This window comes from Psilocybe cubensis, chromosome 13 (assembly GCF_017499595.1).
Source record: "Psilocybe cubensis strain MGC-MH-2018 chromosome 13, whole genome shotgun sequence".
Taxonomy (NCBI): domain Eukaryota; kingdom Fungi; phylum Basidiomycota; class Agaricomycetes; order Agaricales; family Agrocybaceae; genus Psilocybe; species Psilocybe cubensis.
This window is the reverse complement of record NC_063011.1, coordinates 537,387-554,649: the sequence shown is the minus strand read 5'-3', so window position 1 is coordinate 554,649 and position 17,263 is coordinate 537,387. Positions and strand designations below refer to the sequence as shown.

Genomic DNA, 17,263 nt, shown 5'->3' with positions numbered 1-17,263 from the left:
CCATCGCCACCTTGTCTTCTACACTTTACAGTCTTTCAGGATCAAACATCATTTGGATCCTGACCCTGGCCGGAGCAACATAAAGTTCATGAAATTTTGAAGAAACTAGTGCATACACACCTCAGATGGATTTTCAGGATCCACCTCCCCGCGGGGAAATTCCTGAACAAGTACCGTCCGAAGTCTGGATTGCGACCAGGGGTTTTCGAGACTTCAGTCGCCCAAAATCATACACCTCCCTGCTCTTGTATGGTCAGAATTTTGATGTATGAAAGCAGCGTAGAAGCACGAACTTGTCAAGAAAGAGCACAGTAATCTTCTGCCGCAGCACCTGACTATATGACAACTGTTTCAACGATAAAACCTTGCCTGGTGGAGGCATCTGAGGTATGCGCATTCATTTCTCTTTTATAGAAGTATCGACACCGTTACTGCATATCTGACTGAAATTTTGATTATATATAGGCCAGTGTTAATTTCTAAAAATTAGGCAGCATCCGAAGGGCGGTTTTCAACCCATGACCTTTCGTAAAGCAAAACTTACACCATCTATGATGCGTCAGGTGTTCTAGGCGAGTAGACATCCTGCAGGTCAATTCTCCCGCGTCGAGTTTTTGTTTTCAGGCGATAATAATAACCGGACCGTCATATTGGGATATGGTTTTCTCACTGGGCCTTTTTGACCTTGGACGTGCATTCAATAGTTCAAATGGCGCACAGAGATACCGATTGCCGACAAAGACTGATTGGTAGACGCTTTGTCGACCTTCGCGCGACTGTGGTTCTACACGTGGGCAAGAAATTCCTACCCGAAGGACGATCCTAGCAATCAGGATTCAGTCGTTCGCTCCTGGAACTGACCCAATTCCATCGTGCCTCTGCCTTGAAATCCCGGAACACTATTCTCTGTGAATGTCCATGAGATTCCATCAGGAATTACGCACTTTTTTGTTCGTATGCCAGCACATTGTCGACTGCGCATCCTTCAGACTCGCTTTTTTCTTCTTTTCCTTGTGAGCCCTCCAGATTCTTTTCCTTCGGCATGAGGCGTATTTTTACGAGACCTTCTATTGGATTCAATGATGTCACTATTCTCTACTATAATCAGACGTGTGCGCCGTCTAGAAACACTGCTCTGTTCTTATACCAAATCGATGTTAGTACATGGATAGTATGTTATCTTTGTCTTTCATGTCGCGTTTACTTTGCTTACGCGGAGCTTGAGCGGCTGTCTGGGGTCGGTTCCGTGTCTACCTTTCACACCGATTGCCATGATACTTGCAGTTTCGCTTTATACGAGAGTCTCCGAGCCGAACTCGAGTTGCAAACTTCTCTGCCGGGCGAAAAAATCCGGATCGCATGATATTCCACACTAGGTGGTGTGAAGGAATGCACCATAAAAATATAAAAATTATTTTCAGGTACTCTGCCCATCTCATCTTATCTTGAATCATACCAGGGATTATTTTTGGTCAAGACACCACGTCGGGAACGTCAACATAAAAAAAACTGGTTTGTTGGGCCTCAAGACATTATTACCGCACTAAAAACGTATGTGTTTCTCAGTAGAACTAGGATTGACCTGGGTGGAAAGAGAAACGAATTGTTGGTTTATCATCGACATGGCACATTCATAGGCCACCGCGAATCGTCTTATGGGCCTTCTACTAGCTAGTGAAGCATATATGCCAGTCTAACTGTCGATGTGTTGCCATAACCTCGACATAGTCACCAACCCAGCGAACGCGTCGTGGCCTGTCTGACTTGAAAACCTTGAAAGCCTTAGCCGTCTCATTGGGTATCCAACGAGGCTGCATGCCTCCCGGCCTCAGGGGTTAACCAGTGAGTGAACTTGTAACCCGCGAGATTACTCCGACTGCCCGGTTGAAGGTATATTGAACAGAGTCTCACTCGCCATCTCCTAACATAAGAAACTCATCTTTCCGGTACATTGTGCGCCTACTACCGTACTCGCTCGCTCGGTGTGATAGCGAGGCGGATCTTCCTGATGGCAGGAACTAATTGCATTCGCATATTCAAATTGTATTTACGGGGCCCCGGTCTTAGGTAGTCTTGGATCTTCTTGGGTCAGTGCGGAAAATTATCGGTGCCCAAAATTGATCGAGACGACGAGAGCTCGAGCTTTGCCTGGGAGTAATATGTCAAGCTGTACACCACAGATGAAGGATTTTATCTCAATTTAGGCTCAGGTCCTCACACAAACATATGCTTCTTTACTACTGGTCATCCATCATGTCGTTTCATAGTTTCATTGACTTGGGAATTCTAATACTAGCTGGAGTTGTCTAGTGGTCGGTAGTCTTAGACCCGTATAGATAACTGCTAAAGCCTGGCAGATTCCAAAGAGAATTAAACCCACATCGCCTTCTGGATGGGCTAGACTTTCTCTTCCATTATTCTTCTCAGCAGTATATGTCATACAGCAAGTAAAGCTCATAGTTTACAAGGGATTGGCTTCCTTGATCTCCGATACAATACCGGGTGGTGGCTCACTATATCTTACATCTTTGTTCCGATTCGATGGGGTGCTATGCTAATGGCGAGGGCGCTCCTATGTACTATCCGTCAAGAAGTTTAGCAAGGTCCACAAGCTCTCCATCGCTATTCAAGGCAGCCTGGATGAACGCAACGTCTCCAAGCGCAGCTAATGGGTCTCCGAGTCCTTGTCCATCGTCATTCCCTGCAATCTTGTCGAAGAAGCTTGCAAGCTCCGCGGCAACGCCCCTGGAGGGGATATCTATAGTCTCCTCCGTCACCTCTTCTGGCTTGCCTTCGGGTTTTTGCACAGACTTGACGACAATCCGAATTATAGGGGCTCCGGGATTGTAAATCAGGTTAACGGAAATCCATCCATCACTTCCAGTGATCACGAACCCATCAGCCTGTGGACGCGACTGGGTTGGGAATGCCCATGTTAGCTCTGCAGTTCCCGTGAAATGGTCGCCTGCTTTCACGATAGCGTGGATGGTATCGTGTGGTTTGAGGTAGTCTTTGTTTAATGACGCGAATGCAGAAAGATGCGTCAATGGGTGTGGGAGCATAACGCGAAGCGCGGCTATAGTATGCTACATGCGCAAAATGGAAGTAAATTATTCGTCTTCGCCGTTGTCAAGAAATAAATTTGGAACTTACGACGCCACCGTCCAGCTATTTTTTGGGAGACGGGTTTCAACATTTTCCAATTCAGGTATATTTCTGGAAGTACTTGCCAAAAAGCCGCCTTGATACTGTGATTCGATCAGGGTCAATTGTATTGACAGAAAAAGAAGAACCCGCGAACGTACATCGGGAACTGTTCGCCATGGAGTCTTGTACCACTTCGACTCCTTGTCGATATAATTGACCACGACAGTCTTGAAAAATATGACGTCTCCTATTTTTCCGGCTCGGATAAAGTCACCAACAGCTTTGTAGCCTGGCTCGGCCTCGAAGTTCTCTGCAATCCGCCAGATGAGGCCTTTGGGCTTGTACGTCTGGTTGTAGGTATTGATTAAATCAAGCCCCTGCTTTACATCGGGAGCGACTGGTTTCTCGCTTATAACGTGTTTACCTGCAGCCAGTGCCTTTATGACAATGGAAGGCTGGAGAGTAATGGGCAAGGCGACGATGACTGCGGTAATATCCGCCCTCGCGAACAGAGCATCAAGATTAGATGACGATTCTCCATCGTGATACACCGATGGAGGATTGGCCAAGTTCAGGGCAACAGCAGCCGCGTCGGCGAGATCCTGGGCACTTTTTTCTGAACGCGAGTACACCGCCCTGAGAGGAGGTGCTGCATCACCCAAATCTGAGAGCGCAGGTAGATGGGCTACCACATGTGGGGTAATGGTGAATATTCGGAAATAATGCCAAGGGACAGAGCGAGCCCAACGGCGCCTGGACAAGGCATGTATTCTAGGTAAATTACTAACCTTCTTTAGCAAAAATTCCGGCGCCTAGTATTGCTACACCTGTGGACATGGCTACAAGTCTGGGAGGATGAGAAAGCTTCTAACGAGATGGAAGTTTTGATGATTGTCGATTGTCGTTGACGGATGGAGTTAAATAGACCGATCCGACTTTATGAAGAAATCACGTGTAGATTCTCCGACGAAAGACCGTGTGTCATCACTCCTGATGGAGAACAAATTTAGCCAAAACTTCTTGTTACCAGAATCCAGAGGAAATCCTGTGTTATATTGTCCACACACGGAGTATCTCTGGAATCCTTACAAGGAAATCTTGATTCGCGCTTGTCAAATCCTCTTTTCGAAGAGCTCATCCACCCGGCGGAAATTTCTCGGAAAAGACAGAATTGAAATTCCCCCAGGAACTAGGTGATATCGGCGGATTGTCTTTGCTTTAAGAGCAGACGCAGTCCCTCATGTCGCTCTTGCTAACTTTGCACCTTTCCGGCCAGTCAAAGAACAACAATGGCAGCACCGACAACTCGTAAATTGCCTAAGGATTTCTTGTGGGGATTCGCCACCGGTGAGTTATCTTTTCTCGGGCGGTTGTTGGAGGCGCACTCGGCATGCACGAGCGTCTACACCCCAACTACTGTCCAAAACTATGCTCACCCAAATTTATCTATATCTTAAGCGAGCTTTCAAATCGAGGGGTCTGCCGACGTAGATGGCCGTGGAAAGTCGATATGGGATGACTTTGCCAAAACACCAGGGAAGATTCTGGACGGAAGGGACGGGGATGTTGCGACGGATTCGTACAAGAGGTGGAGAGAGGATGTGGCGCTCTTGGCGGAGTACGGAGTAAAGGCGTATCGGTTCTCAATATCGTGGTCGCGTATTATTCCTCTTGGTGGTCGCAACGATCCTGTCAACCCCAAGGGTATCGAATTCTACTCCAAATTCATCGACCTTCTCCTCGAGAACGGAATTACACCTTTCGTCGTGAGTTATATTTCTTCTTCCTATTTTAAAATAAAATGCTTACAACTCGACTGCGCAGACATTATACCACTGGGATCTTCCTCAAGCCCTCCACGACCGTTACTTGGGCTGGCTTAACAAAGACGAGATTGTCAAAGATTACACAAATTATGCCCGAGTGAGTTCAGATCATCTTTAGACGTCTATTTCTTCCCAGAAAAACTGACCCGTGGTTGATTTATTTTAGGTCTGCTTTGAAGCATTTGGTGACCGTGTCAAACACTGGTATATAATTCTTACAAATGCCCCAAAAAATATCCACCTGCTGATCACATGGATATAAACGCTAGGTTGACCATCAACGAACCGTGGTGTGTTGCAATTTTGGGATACGGTCGTGGTGTCTTCGCTCCCGGACGCTCGAGTGATCGCGCCCGCTCAGCAGAAGGTGATTCATCTACAGAGCCCTGGATGTAAGTCCACATCCTTTTTTGGAGAGAGGTTTATCCGTCGGATGTCATTTACCATCATCTTTGATGCCTTGTTCTGTTTTTGACCCGTTTTGAATGGTGTTTTTTGGTATTTCAGTGTCGGCCATAGCATCATCCTTGCCCATGCCCATGCGGTTCAATTGTATCGCTCACAATTCAAGCCAACGCAAAAAGGTGAAATTGGTATCACTCTTAACGGTGACTGGGCACTTCCCTACGACCAAAACCCTGAAAGTACGTTGGCTTCTGTGGTGTCTTCTGAGACCAAGTTTAAATGCATTATTTCCCCCAGATATCGACGCTGCTCAGCACGCACTCGACTTCGCTATCGGTACTCGGTCCATTAAATCCTATCTTTTACCTTACTGACAGCCACTCCTCTTTTCTCCGACGTTTCTTCTTAGGCTGGTATGCGGTAAGGCGTCAAATGACCTTATACGCCGTTAAAATGCAATCAAACTAAAATGATGCACAAAACAGGATGCCATTTACCTCGGCTTCTATCCCCCATACATGCGTGAGGTCCTTGGGGACCGGATGCCTGATTTTACTCCCGACGAGTGGGCCATTGTCAAGGGTTCCTCGGACTTTTATGGGATGAACACTTACACGACCAACCTTTGCAGTAAGTTTGTTCTCTGAATTGCTCTATATTTACTAAAACTAACAACGACTCTATCGTAGGAGCCGGCGGCGACGACGAATTCCAAGGCAACGTGGACTACACGTTCACCCGTCCGGACGGAACACAACTAGGTACCCAAGGTATGGCCTTCATAGCTGTTTATTCCAAGCATTTTGCTCAAGTATCGTTGCGATAGCCCACTGCGCCTGGTTGCAAGACTGTAAGCCTTCTCGACATTTTCTCCAGACCGACAACTAACCATCTTTCGTAGACCCCGAAGGATTCCGTTCCGTGAGTATACGCCACCAAATTAACCGTGGGGCACTGACTTAAAGTTCTTGTAATAGCTGTTGAACTATGTCTGGAAGGTACTACTGCATTCAATGCTTGAATTCAAACTATTATTAACTGGATTGAATTGTCCTCACAGCGTTACAAGCTCCCTATCTTGTGTGTACTCGCCTTGTGACCTGTACATGGACGGTGCTGATATTGATTTCCTTTCTCAGCGTAACAGAAAATGGATTCGCCGTAAAGGGTGAAAACGATATGCCCCTCGAGGAGGCTCTTCAGGACAATGATCGTGTCCACTACTTCCAGGGAACCACCGCTTCCCTTCTGAACGCTATCCATGCCGATGGTGTCCAGATCAAATCCTATTTCCCTTGGAGTATGCCTTTTTTTAAAGAATTTTTTCTGTATACCCTTTCTGACATCACCCTCAGGTTTCTTGGACAACTTCGAATGGGCAGATGGTTACGGCACCAGATTTGGTGTCACCTACGTCGACTACGCAACTCAAAAACGTTACCCCAAAGCGTCTGCCAAATTCTTGCTCAAGGTAACTTATTTTCCATACCTTCCGCGCAAGATGCTGACAAAAATCTGCTATCCTTGCAGTGGTTCAAGGAGCACGACACTCCCAGCGAGAACGATCTAAAAAAGAAGCCAAAGCCGACAGTATCCACCAAGCCCAGTCCCCCCAAGCTTGCCGACAAGACGAACTCCAGCGAATTCAGCTCCACGTCGACAGTGAAAGGCTCACCGGTTGCTTCGCCCACCAAGGCCGTTCGTCCCTGGGGATTCAAGGCTCGTGTAGCGCGATACGTCACTTCGATCATTGCTTTCATCAAATAAATCGCCGACCGTTTCATGGGATGTCATTTCCCCATTGCCTCTACCCTCTCCACTCCTCATTCCCACCTCTTCCATCACTCGAAGGATAGATGTACGAATACAGCGAACGGCAACAAACATTGCTTTACTACTCAAGTATACAAGATTGAACACTTTAGTCACATCCTTTCCCCCTTGCATTCACCTATTCCAGTCTTATCCATTCCCACTTCCCCATTTTTCGCGCGCTGGAAGGTGTTTAATATCTTGCGGTGCTGATTTGCTTGTAATTCTGACTGTGGATCCATTTTGTTTTTTTATGTCTCTCGCACATCATCTTTTGTACTTTGTATAGTTAAGCTACTGTCTAAGCTCGTTGTAAATAAATTATGGGCTTCTTCACGACCTCCTTTCATGTCAATTACACTGTCTGGAAAGCAAGAGCGTTACGCTCCCAGGACCGAGACCAAACAGTGGCCGGATCACGCGAGACGATTCGTTTGTGTTCAAGCTTGAAATATGACAACAGAATCCCTGAGAAGTAGATAATAAATGGAATTATCCTTTTGTTACTTGGGCGCCAACAAAGAGTAATAACATTTGAATTTGAAGCTTTCGAGTTCCGATTGAAATCCTCCTAGTTGGAACTTGGCACGTGGAGTAATTGATTCAGCCTTCGACGTCGACGCGCCGCCCGACAGATCACCCCGACGACGAGCCCATCATCGTTAACACACTCGCAATCGAAGAGACTCCTTTTTGTGCGAAAATGCCTTCTGCTCTTATTCTCATCGCCAATGGAACTGAAGAAATGGAGTTGTAAGTACAGTAGACAACCCTCGTCTATCACGCTCGTCTGAAATTGCAGCACCATCACATATGATACGCTTGTGCGAGCTGGCGTGAAGACGGTTTCTGCATATGTGGCCGAATATCCGTCAACCGATGTTGGTGGAGACAGGAGCCCTGTTGTGGCAAAATGCTCGCGAGGCATGAAGATCCTCCCAGATATGCTTTTTGACTTGTCTTCTTGTGGACCGGTGAGCATTTAAATGGGCAAAGGCAGATGATCCTGTTCCTTAGGAAAACGTATGCTGTGCCTATTAGGATGTTTATGACCTCATCGTGATACCAGGAGGTGCACAAGGCGCAGAGACGATGTCAAAGCATCCTTCCGTCCAGGAGGTCATTAAAAGATACATAGAAAGAAACAAGCTGGTTGCCATGATCTGTGCCGGTATCGTATTTTGTAGTGGAATCTATGTGCATATATTCACGCCTAATATAAAGGTAGCCTTGCTGCGAAAACAGCAGGTTTGGCTAGACAACCTTTGACGTCCCATCCAAGTGTCAAAGCACAGTTGGATCACGGTTAGTGGTCTTTCTATTACTTTGCTGAGCTCACCACTTTCTTAGACTTTGATTACTTGGAAGATCCCGTCGTTGTATCTGATAATCTCATAACCAGGTAGTTATATGCATTTTACCTTACGATTCGATGATTGTTTACTCTCTTTTACCTTGTCAAGTCGAGGTCCAGGTACAGTGCGAATTGCTCTCCGTTGATCATCCCTTTTGATGCCAAAATCAGGCACCGCATTTCCCTTCGCGCTGACCTTAGTTGAACTACTCATTGGGTCAGAGAAACGGGCAGAGATCAGAGCGCCCATGGTTTTTCCTTCCAACACTCCGTTTTAGAACTTCAATCTTAGTTTGCTTTTTCGTCGTAAGGGAATAAAATCGAATCCCCGAATCAAGATGGACAACAAGGGTAATCATTCGATCAATTTTTGCAGTGGTCCCATCCTTCTTCTTAGACTATATTGAAGACAGTGATAAATAGGTATGATAGCGGGCATGATTGACTTCCAACTACAGCATCTGGTTCCTGTTTCCTATTCAAGACTTCAAGTTTGTTAGTGTTTGTGATATAAATTAAGGGCCGCTTGGTCACTGGTTATGCATTATGCACGTTACCTGTTCTAAATTGTTACGATTTAACCATGAGCTGATCTACTGATTTTTAGCAAAGAAATAGCAGCAGGTATTGTAATATTTATGATGAGCATACTTATTATTCTCGAAGGTACACTATGCTTTGCTTTGACAAGTTATCACATTGCAAGACTGAGAATTCTTAAAGTATATATGGCAGTCATCTTTGTGACTGCCTGGAAATCAACGAGACAGATTAATCGGAAGGGAACCCTTTTCAGTGGATTTATTTGGCCGAATACTGGTTATCAGCTTGTCTCCACTTCTCGCACTAATGTGAGTATTGATCCCCCCCAAAAAAAACACATTCTCATTTTATTGAGAAATGGTTAGCCTGACATCCTTTCAGTTCATCCCCGAGTCCAAAGGTGGACAGAAAACAGAGCGTTTTGTGCTCTTTCAGTGCTCCTGTCAGTGCCTACATCTTTAATATCGGATCCCTAGGTCTAAGCCTATCATTCTATTAGGCCCCTTACAGGCCGGTTACCCATTGCCTCCGGTTTGACTGCAGTCCCCGTGACTTAGGTCAGACCTCGCCAAATGGCCGGCTGTGTAAAAGTAGAGCCTCCTCGTTCTCCTTGATCCATCAAACTTCCAAATCATCTCGTACGAATGATGCTACAACTACACTAGGCTCAACTTAAGGGAGCTTACCTATTCGGAATTCAAACCTCAATGCCTTTTGTTGATTTGCCTCTCGAGATTCTCCCTGAAATCTTGGCGTTCGTTGTGAAACCACAGCATCTTTGGTCCGCATGTCTGGTAAATAGCAATTTCAAGGCATTTGCCACCCTGAGGTTGTACGAGAAAATATCCATTTACTCCTGGCACAAAGAGGGCAAAGTCAAAGTGAGTTGCTAGTCACGTAATGCTCAGTTCTCTTTTGACAGAGAGTACTACAAGGTCATCCATCTTTTCGATACACTGGCTCGATCCGAGTATCTTGCGAGCCTTCTGCAGAGATTAGGTACGATAACATGATATTCTACCAAGCCAAACTTGCTGAACGCATTAATCAGAACTCCGCGACTTTCCTAAATCTACATCAATTTTGGACGACGAGGTCCTCAGACATGTTCTTCAGGCCTTGAGCAACTGCAAAAACCTCAAATCATGCACATGGACGCGTGATGGGTCCTTGAACTCTGAAATTCTGAGTGCGCTGAGCAATTGCGAAAGCCTACAGGAATTCGAATTCAACGGACACAGTGATGGGCACTACGATCCTCGTTTGCTGTTGGGATTCGCAAAGCTCACTAAAATATCCATGATTATGCCAAGTGCCTCTGTTATCGCTCAGCTTCCTTCCTGGACAAATATCACTGGTAACTCTTTGCGTAACCTTACCTTGATATGCAAAGTTCGTCGTCGTGTTATTCTCTGGTCATCTTTACTTACCCTACTAGTCATCTCTCATTATCACAGACCGCCTCTTGGAGACTCTCGCACCTTCCCTAGTTAATTTGGAACATCTTCATTTGACAGGATGCCCAAAGGTCACAGAACAGGGATTGTGGGCTCTGGTGTCTTCCAACATTCACGGTCTCCTCGGATTGGGAATCGAGGGCGTTTCCCCAAAATTTGTACGCAACGGCAGGCTCAAATGTTATTGGTCGGCTAATGAATGACATCAGAATATGTTCAATTTTGCGAATAAATGCGTATCGCACGGATCTCTAAATCACCTTCGCTCAGTGACGCTCACTGTCCACCACCAGCTTCCCATGAAAGAGTGGATCTCTGCTGCTGTCCATCTCGTCAGTGCATCCCCCCTAGAACTGTTCCAGATATACTCCACCGGGGCCTTTTTCGAGTCCCCAATGACGGATGACCTGTGGAATCAATTAATCAGTACACATGGTCGACGATTGATCAGATTTTCGGTGCACCGGATGCTCATTAGCCTGGAAGCGATCCGCAGCATATGTCGCTTTTGCGTCAACTTGGAACAACTTTTCATCGTTGTGGAGCCGAAACTATTAGTACATTAATGTTCATCTGGCGTCTAGTATCTTACTGATTTGGTGTACAGGACCGTTTATCGGAATGTCTCAGCCACGCAAAAAAATTACAAACGATACACATCAACTACCCTATGGAAGCGTCTCCAGACGCACATCCAGTTTTATTGCCCGAACACGCTTTATCCATTGTGAACAGTTGCAGCTCAACTATTACTCAATTTGGCTGTAATGCCAAGGTATGGCAGGTAAGACAATACTCAGTCCTTGAACTATCTACATCATCTACATTGGTAACTTTAGGTCGGGAGACGTATCATTACAGACGATGCTGGCGACCTCCAGGCCCTTCGGACTTTGGTACCGTATGGCAACCCAGGAATCCCAGAGCAGTTCTTGGTAGTACGAACTTAGATTAGACTTAAACGCCTTCGCTTCTACGATTCAGGATTTGATTAGTTCAATGAATCAAAGCCAAGGTCATCAACCCATCCCCATTTATCAGATTTGAAATGTCGAGTATCATGTTACGTACACCGTCTTGACCTTCATCCACGTAGTTGTTACTGCGGTTGGTTGTAGACAATCATATATTCGGCTGTCTCATATTTCACCTCACCGGCGAGCTATACCTGCTACTACCACCCACACAAATGCCTCCTAGAAAGTCAAAACGAACGCTCGTGCCCCCTAATCTGCGTAACAATGGGTTGGAAGTGGTTGGGTAAAGTTTCCTACATCCTAGCTGCTTTCAATAAATTACTGACCGTGGACTATCTCAAATCGAGCAGTGTTGACCCAGGTCATCATGTAACGGGCCCGTTTCTCCCTCAAACGTATGCAACGTCTCGCGGCCATTGCTCATTCATTCTCAAATATTTACTGGGCAGCCAGACCTTTAGGCACATCAAATCGCACTGCGAACTCGAATCTCTCACCCAAGCTCAACTCCTTTCAAATTCAAAGAGAGAGCTGGTCGATATTTGTCCGGTGGGCAATTGATCCATGTTAAGAATATCACCACATGTACGCCGCACTCTTACTGACTCCAAGATCCAGATCTTTCATTCAAGTTACTTTTAATTCCTATAGTCCTGTTTCTGAACTGGGAACTGCTGTCATATTGCAGAATCAGCGTCGGAATTTATAACCCATTTCAAGGCATTTTCCTACTCTCCGGCTACATACCGACTTCGTCGCCAGACGATCCACGCTATCGAAAGTCTTGGTGGGACATAGCGTTCGTGGCCTATTATATCGTCTTCTTCTCTTTTGTCAGAGAGTATCTGAGTCTCAAAGTTGGCCGACCTTTAGCAAACTACTTTCGTTTAAGGCGCGAGTCCAAAGTTGATCGTTTCGCAGAGCAAACCTACGCTTTCTTGTACTTTATGGTATTTGGCGCTTGGGGATATGTGAGTATCTTCATAGCGAAGAGGCGTACAGCATCTAACATTTCCCATAGCGCGTTATGACTCAGCTTCCAACATATTGGTATAGAACCGATGAATTCTGGAAAGGTATTGAGTGCTCGTTTTATATTCTGATGCATGTTTTCTAACATTAATATTGACGAACAGGTTACCCTGAATGGGCACTAAAACCTGAGCTCAAAAGATATTATCTCATGCAATTTGCATACTGGTGGCAGCAGCTTCTCGTCCTTGTGTTAGGCTTAGAAAAACCACGAAAAGATTACTGGGAGCTCGTTGCTCATCATCTTGTCACAATCTGGCTTGTCGGGTGCGTTTCTGACATGATTCATTTCCAAGCTTTGATTAAGCTCTCCTGGACATTTTCAGATGGAGCTACATCGTCAATCTCACATTTATAGGAAATGCCGTGTTTATGAGCATGGATATTCCTGATTCTTTCTTTGCTGTGAGCGTCTCTCAGTGTACCCGCAGTTACTATGCCCTTGTATTCATTCATCTAGTTTTCAAAACTGCTCAACTACATACAATGGAACACCGCCAAGGTCTACTCGTTTGGCATATTCTACGTTATATGGTCGTAAGCGCCCATGCGAGCTTTTCTCTGTACTTGATTAAGAACTAAAGTACATCAAAGATATTTCCGACATTACCTTAATCTACGAATTCTTTGGTCTGTTTGGTTTGAGATACCAACACTCGTTCCGTGAGTCTCTCTACCTTCCGGTTGAGCTCGGTGACTAGAATACATTTGCAGGTCTTGGTCCCAGAACTGGAATCCGTCTGAAGGCATTTACATGCCCCGCTGGATGCATTTCCAGGTCTTCCTCCCCTTGTTGATCCTGCAGTTCCTGAACCTCTTCTGGTACTACCTCATAAATAAGGTGCTAATTAGGTGCGCACAAACAATGTTTTCAAATCTTTTGAGCGTCACTAAACTCACATACTATTGTAGGGCTCTTTCCTCCAGCGACGTTGACGACAGCAGGTCGGACCATGGAGAAGATACAGAAGACGAGGGTTCCAACGATAAGAAAACCGATTAGCTACTTCTACTTCTTTCTCAAGATATTCAGTCGTTTAGCAATATGTTGATTTACTTATTGATATTTTAAACTAGATACTCGCACTATACCAATAGAGAGGAATACCGTTGGAAAACCGCCATCATGGTCATTGGCTGAGACTCAACGATGCAGTAGTTACGTTTTAGACTATGTCACGAGTTGTAAAATTAAGCGCCCAGTCTGAACATGTCAAATGGGGCGCTTTGACATGACACGCCATAAAAGCATGGTTTCCTCGAGGTGTTCTGTATATATAACGGAACAAGCTTTCAGACTGTGCGCTCATCGCCTTGACTCCTAAGTCCGTTCTGACTGAGTATGAATCCCAATACGATGCAAAGCACAGGTGATGAACAGTTATCCGGTAAGCCAGCACTACCGCTGAGGAGTTATCTTTCGTCAATTACTCTTACGATCATACAGCGCAGACAACTACGTCTGAATCCGATACCGAGAGGGTGAAAAATGAGGTGCCTGGCAGTCACAAGTTAAATTGTACGTCTTTTCAGTTCACCAGTCGGTCAAATTTAAATAACATCTGACGACAGATGTGCTCCCCTCTACTGTCGCTTCTGTAAGAGATGGATGGCAGTGGACATGCCAAAGTGGGGCCGTAGTGGTCTGTTCATTATTACCATTATCCTGTACCTGCCGTTGATCTAGAGATAATTTAGTCTGGTCTTTTGGCTGCTATAGCCGCTCAATTGTTGACACTTTTTTCGACGCCTCCTCCGAACCAGGCCAGTCCCACGCCCCAGGCCGTTCAAGATTTCCTTCTCATCACCTGTTATATTGCAATTTTCTTCAACATCAACGCGACAATCTGCTCATTTACTCTGATCGACAAGCTAGGCGAAATAGGGTTCAAGACTTCTGCAAACATACCTTCTTGTGATCCGGAGAAACAAGGTGGCCAAATTACATGCACCCAGGAAGGGCTTTTGCAGAAATATAACGCGGGCAGGACGTGGAGACCGATGCTTTGGTTTTGTCAGTAAAGAACTTCTGTCCCGAGAACCTCTTCTGCTTACACGTTCTACCTAGGGCTTTTCAACTTCTTCGTCGGCGTCCTCTCGTTGATTGTGTCGATCATGACATTTGTTTGCATCCAAGGGAGTATCGCAATGAAAACGACGCTGGGTCTCTCTGTCTTTATCGACACTTTAGTCTTGTTCTATTTTATCGTATCGAATGGCTTTGCAGATTGACACTGTCATATCACAGAACATTTGCCATAAGGCGACAAGTCCCATCCGGTGACATGCAGACAAAAGGCGGTGGCAAACAAGTATCATAATAATGGAACTTGTGTGGGAACACTCGTCCCTCAGAGGGATTGGAATTTACAAATACAGGAGCAGCGTTTACTTATGTGGAGTTCGGTTACAATACAGAGAATGACAATGTGGAGACGATGAGGGCAATTGCGAGCGTAGACGACAATAAGTTATTTACTTAGAACAATGGGTTAATCTGAACCGGGAAACGTGAGTCAACCATCATAAGACAGACAGCATAACGACATACGTTGTCAGAAACAGGCGACTTGCGGTTCAAGTCGGCTTGACCTGGAGAGTTGCCAACCGCAGCAGAAGTACGGGCAATCGCCGAAAGGTCGATGTCTAGACAAGAAGAGAAGAGAAGCAGGTACGATTCAATTAAAAGAAACGAGTTACAAAGACCGAGATCATACATACCTCCTGGGTTCTTGAAAGCGTTCTTCCTGAACTGACGAGCCTTCTGGAGCTCCTCTTCGGTCATGCCACTAGTGCTTCGTGCCATCTCTGGCTTGCGTGGAGGTGACATAGCTAATTGAATATATGTTAGACGTGTACAAGAATAGAGATGGGGTGAGACTTACACCTCGAAGAGTTGGTGTCTTCGATTGGGTTGGCGGTCTCACCGACTTCCTCTTCTTCGAGTTGGTCGTCTTCCAACGCAGCAGTCTCGAGGGTGCGCTCGTCGGCGAGAGCGCCCCAGTTGTGGTGGCCTGCTCCCGACTTTCGCAAAGAAGTATCTAAGCCTGAGCGCGACTCTGAGCGGTCCTTAATCACAGCCCTTGGGTAAGCGGCGCGAGCGGTGCGTGTCATTTCGACTTCGATGTAGTTAAAGCAGTTGTGAGTAGTTATAAAGAAAGAAGATATGGAGATGGTTGTGGTTTATATACTGGCGCATTACGCCATCAATTGTGATGAAACGGTGGTGCGAAACCCAAACTCACAGAACCACAATCTCGTGACTCAAACAGTTCCCCAAAGACGCCTTTTGTTCTAGAGCATTCTACCCAACTTCTACTCCGAATCTCCCTATTTCTTCTTTCTTTTCCTCCGCCCAAAGATTTTCTTTGAGTTTAAACATTTTGTTCTACGCGTCGGAGGTCCATGCACCTAAAACATGCACAATTTCAGCGCACGCGAGCGATGACCGTGAAGTGGCCCCTGTCTGTGAGAATCTCGAAAAGGCAAAGTGCGGGGTAGAGTGTGGGGAAGTAAACACGTGATAGCAAGGACCCCGAGCGTCAAGGACAGATCGCGATCGTTTCCAGACGTGGTCAAGGCGGGTCTTCGACCCTGAAATCGGAACTTGGGCTCTGGGCCGATTGAACCTATTGGGCTCCTGGGAGTCCGCGAAATAAGCTTGTTGACTTGGAACCAGGTCGAGGGAGCAGGTTGCCCTCAAGAATATTGCGAGAAGCAACATAGCAAGCTGTGTAATGTGTGGCGTCGACAGGACATTTGTCAAGTTTTGGCGTCTCCTTACATATGTAAACTCTGATTTTTGTATATAACGACCGCGTACCATTACGCTAGTACGCTATGGAGTCTGGGTTAGCAAACCCAAGTTTACACTTTAACATTGCAGCTGAGGGTTTCTCTGCTTTTTTAATCAACATATTTCAAGGATATTTTCTCCGACAAGTTCAAGGCGATGGGAGACCTTTTGGATGGCGTGACACTTATCAGCATCAAAGTCTGTTCTTCTCCTGCTGCAGAACTAACACTTTGAACAAGAGTGGGTCGTGTGACGTCGTGAGAGGGTGCAATGTGCGATATTTTCAGTATTTGAATGGACGATGGAGGGTATAGAAGCCGGCTGCTGTAGGATTTTGTCTAGGAAGGTAGAGCGTGCTTTTCATTTAAACTTTGGCCAAGTGTAGAAATGCATCTCAATAAGATAGCACCAAAATACGTTGACAGATTCAGAGGCTTATACGTTTGGTTTTATCAGTGTGGTGGTCATGTGTCACTGGCAAAACTAATAACTCGTATCGCAGTCAGAAAGACTTTAGACTACGTGAACGAGTGTGTTCCAGCAGATGGGAACATTCGCTATCCCGTTGGCAGCTTAGTGGCTACGATAACTCTCCACCTTCAAAGCCGGGACAGCATTCGACTCGGCGCGCGCGTAGAGTTGTATAGGACAGGACCCCGTAGTAGAGTATAACCAATAAAGCAGCAACGGAAGAAGAACGTACAAAGAATGGATAAGAATCACCGGATCTTCGTCGGTTGAAATGTGATGCACTGCACTGGATGCACTAGCGAGCTTTGACGAAGAAAGAAGCCAAAAACGTGAATCAAACGTTGAACAGCTCCCAGAAATTGCGACGTCCGTTCATTAAGCGTACCTGGTGCATGTGTAACCGAATTTCGACCTCTCCACATGACGGAAGGTGGTGGGGCATT

General features: G+C 45.9%; 7 protein-coding genes across 7 annotated transcripts; 5 read left to right on the top strand and 2 right to left on the bottom strand.

Moving 5' to 3' along the window:
• Window positions 1-2,579: 2,579 nt before the first annotated feature.
• Window positions 2,580-3,984, bottom strand: JR316_0012910 (uncharacterized protein; the record flags this gene model as incomplete). Its single annotated transcript, XM_047898528.1, has 3 exons — window positions 2,580-3,086; window positions 3,306-3,832; window positions 3,936-3,984. The coding sequence occupies 3 exons, from the start codon at window positions 3,982-3,984 to the stop codon at window positions 2,580-2,582; spliced, it is 1,083 nt and encodes a 360-aa protein (XP_047742076.1).
• A 452-nt stretch (window positions 3,985-4,436) lies between these two features.
• Window positions 4,437-7,145, top strand: JR316_0012909 (Beta-glucosidase 1B; the record flags this gene model as incomplete). Its single annotated transcript, XM_047898527.1, has 17 exons — window positions 4,437-4,494; window positions 4,606-4,913; window positions 4,972-5,070; window positions 5,140-5,177; window positions 5,243-5,365; window positions 5,481-5,617; window positions 5,676-5,714; window positions 5,788-5,798; window positions 5,864-6,008; window positions 6,068-6,148; window positions 6,205-6,228; window positions 6,280-6,299; window positions 6,356-6,376; window positions 6,439-6,458; window positions 6,518-6,678; window positions 6,734-6,849; window positions 6,909-7,145. The coding sequence occupies 17 exons, from the start codon at window positions 4,437-4,439 to the stop codon at window positions 7,143-7,145; spliced, it is 1,638 nt and encodes a 545-aa protein (XP_047742075.1).
• Window positions 7,146-7,893: 748 nt separating this feature from the next.
• Window positions 7,894-8,822, top strand: JR316_0012908 (Glutathione-independent glyoxalase DJR-1.1; the record flags this gene model as incomplete). The annotated part of the gene is made up of 7 exons (XM_047898526.1): window positions 7,894-7,943; window positions 7,993-8,164; window positions 8,232-8,361; window positions 8,415-8,495; window positions 8,541-8,592; window positions 8,654-8,664; window positions 8,716-8,822. The coding sequence occupies 7 exons, from the start codon at window positions 7,894-7,896 to the stop codon at window positions 8,820-8,822; spliced, it is 603 nt and encodes a 200-aa protein (XP_047742074.1).
• Window positions 8,823-9,794: 972 nt separating this feature from the next.
• JR316_0012907 (uncharacterized protein) lies at window positions 9,795-11,494 on the top strand (the record flags this gene model as incomplete). Its single annotated transcript, XM_047898525.1, has 7 exons — window positions 9,795-9,968; window positions 10,023-10,086; window positions 10,139-10,479; window positions 10,526-10,702; window positions 10,754-11,101; window positions 11,152-11,328; window positions 11,384-11,494. The coding sequence occupies 7 exons, from the start codon at window positions 9,795-9,797 to the stop codon at window positions 11,492-11,494; spliced, it is 1,392 nt and encodes a 463-aa protein (XP_047742073.1).
• A 291-nt stretch (window positions 11,495-11,785) lies between these two features.
• On the top strand, window positions 11,786-13,556 carry JR316_0012906 (Sphingosine N-acyltransferase lac1; the record flags this gene model as incomplete). Its single annotated transcript, XM_047898524.1, has 10 exons — window positions 11,786-11,916; window positions 11,975-12,087; window positions 12,140-12,492; window positions 12,543-12,597; window positions 12,658-12,820; window positions 12,880-12,958; window positions 13,014-13,090; window positions 13,148-13,216; window positions 13,268-13,405; window positions 13,466-13,556. 10 exons carry the CDS (start codon window positions 11,786-11,788, stop codon window positions 13,554-13,556), a joined length of 1,269 nt encoding a protein of 422 aa, XP_047742072.1.
• Window positions 13,557-13,910: 354 nt separating this feature from the next.
• On the top strand, window positions 13,911-14,785 carry JR316_0012905 (uncharacterized protein; the record flags this gene model as incomplete). The annotated part of the gene is made up of 5 exons (XM_047898523.1): window positions 13,911-13,941; window positions 14,001-14,072; window positions 14,126-14,196; window positions 14,252-14,567; window positions 14,622-14,785. 5 exons carry the CDS (start codon window positions 13,911-13,913, stop codon window positions 14,783-14,785), a joined length of 654 nt encoding a protein of 217 aa, XP_047742071.1.
• Window positions 14,786-15,032: 247 nt separating this feature from the next.
• Window positions 15,033-15,667, bottom strand: JR316_0012904 (uncharacterized protein; the record flags this gene model as incomplete). Its single annotated transcript, XM_047898522.1, has 4 exons — window positions 15,033-15,050; window positions 15,105-15,199; window positions 15,275-15,385; window positions 15,439-15,667. 4 exons carry the CDS (start codon window positions 15,665-15,667, stop codon window positions 15,033-15,035), a joined length of 453 nt encoding a protein of 150 aa, XP_047742070.1.
• Between the last annotated feature and the right edge of the window lie 1,596 nt (window positions 15,668-17,263).